Raw genomic sequence first — 2,095 nt, 5'->3', positions numbered from 1 at the left:
GGAATGATGCTTTTCTCTACATAGTGCCCACCGTACCTGTTTCTTGACATGGTCGATCTCAGATCTCAGCCTCTGGATCATGCGGTTGATCTCAGCAATCTCCTGCTTGGTGTTGCGCAGGTCGTCCCCATGTCTTCCGGCCGTGAGCTGCAGCTCCTCATACTGTAGTCCAGAGGGAAAGAAGGTGAGGCATATGGGCTTTCACATGCTAGTGGTGGCATTCGCTTTCAATCAGGCATGTAATAAACTTGAACCTAATGGCTTCCCCACAAGAGATTTTAGAAAACGTTGATGTTGCAAGGTCATTGGATACTATACATGAACCTCAGACCATCCCTGTTATGGTGGGACCACTGACTGTCCAGTTTTCCTCAGAACCAGCAATGTTCCGCACTATGTTTCTATGAGCCAGAATCAGGGTGAAGTTAAAGCAACGATCACTAGGTTCTCTTCTACATTAGCTTTGCTCTTGCATTGGGTTTCTTTGACTGACTAGACTGCACATAAATTCGGTAATTGTCTAGTCTATCGGTGCAGGGTACCCATTCTGTGAGAGGACCCAGCACCCTAGAAGTAGATTGCGCAGTGAAGTCTGTGATCTTGCTGGTCTTCAGGGAGCAAGCACAGGAACGCCTCAGCCACTGCCCACCCATGCCCACCTTGGTCTGGTACCAGGACTCGGCCTCAGCCCGGCTCCTCTGAGCGATCTCCTCATATTGAGCTTTGACCTCGGCGATGATGCTGTCCAGGTCCAGGTTACGGTTGTTGTCCATGGAGAGGACCACGGAAGTGTCTGAGATGTGGGTTTGCATCTGAGCCAACTCCTGCAGAACGTATGATTGTCAGATCTCCTTCCGTGACATTTACAGAGATCATCCACCCTACGCAGAACCCCATTAGAGCAAATACAAGGGAGGTGGATATGCTTACTGCCTCATAGAAGGCTCTAGTGAAGTTGATCTCATCCATGAGAGCATCGACCTTGGCTTGTAGTTCAACCTTATTCATGTAGGCAGCATCCACATCCTGGAAAATAAGCCAGCAACGTGGAGTGAGCTGAGCCCTTCTTCCCAACTGCCCGTCTTCTAACCTGCCCACCTATTGTCTTCTCAGATGTGGGAAGAGACACAGAGTCCTTTCCTTCTACAAAGATCTTACTTCTACCCCGATCTTACTCAGCTCACCTTCTTCAGAGTCACAAATTCATTCTCTGCTGTGGTGCGCTTGTTGATTTCATCTTCATATCTAGAATGAGAAAGAGATAAGATGTCATTGAGTCAGTGGTGAAGAAAAGGCAGCCTGGGACCCGCTCTTTGTATAATGGATATGGCCAAATTGAGCTTTCCTGCCAGATAGCCTAAAAGATGAATGTTGTAGTCCCTACTCTCTCCTGCGCCCATATGGCCTTTTCCTATTCCTTGGGGTTTGTTTTTAGGCAACAATCGTGATTTTCATTTTCTTGGACATTCTTTGCTAGCAAATCACGCTCATGTGTGCTCCTTGTCACCAATAGTCTTGAGGTGTGTGCTTCAGGAAACCGAGCCCATTTGTCTTTAACTCACTTGTTCTTGAAGTCCTCCACCATGTCCTGCATGCCCCTGAGCTCCGAGTCCAGGCGTCCTCTCTCCCCGAGGATACTGTCCAGCTGTCTCCTGAGGTTGCTGATGTACTGCTCGAACAAAGGCTCCAGGTTCTGCCTCACGGTCTTGGTGCCCTGCTCCTGCAGCAGGGTCCACTTGGTGTCCAGGACCTTGTTCTGCTGCTCCAGGAACCGCACCTGGAGGAAGGAAGAAAGAGATTTGAGTTGTCAGGTCCCCGAGCATGCTTGGTCACCATGATGCTGAGCTACCACAGAGCACGTGTAGACTCAGGCTGGCAGCCCTGCCCCCCAAACTGCTGTCCTTCACACCCCACAGATTTCACTGGTAACGTCTCCCTGTGGACCTTGAGGTGCTCTCACCCTCTATGTTCTGAAGGCTATCAGTGACTTTCAACATTTCTTTTCTTTCTCTTGACAAGCACAGTCACTAATCTGGTTCAAAATAGTATTTCCTTGATATATTACACCAAGCTTTTTTCTTTTAAATGCTACCTC

The 2,095-nt window shown here is 48.8% G+C and overlaps 1 protein-coding gene across 1 annotated transcript; it reads right to left on the bottom strand.

Annotated features, from left to right (window-relative positions):
- Positions 1-36: 36 nt before the first annotated feature.
- Positions 37-1,807, bottom strand: LOC105311309 (keratin, type II cytoskeletal 6A; the record flags this gene model as incomplete). Its single annotated transcript, XM_011387293.2, has 5 exons — positions 37-162; positions 660-824; positions 931-1,026; positions 1,185-1,245; positions 1,563-1,807. Coding segments are annotated over 5 exons (693 nt in total), but the record flags the coding sequence as incomplete, so codon positions are not given.
- Positions 1,808-2,095: the final 288 nt, after the last annotated feature.

The sequence above is a fragment of the Pteropus vampyrus genome, unplaced genomic scaffold (genome assembly GCF_000151845.1).
Source record: "Pteropus vampyrus isolate Shadow unplaced genomic scaffold, Pvam_2.0 Scaffold1000003125, whole genome shotgun sequence".
Lineage (NCBI taxonomy): Eukaryota > Metazoa > Chordata > Mammalia > Chiroptera > Pteropodidae > Pteropus > Pteropus vampyrus.
This window is presented reverse-complemented; position numbering and strand designations above follow the sequence as displayed.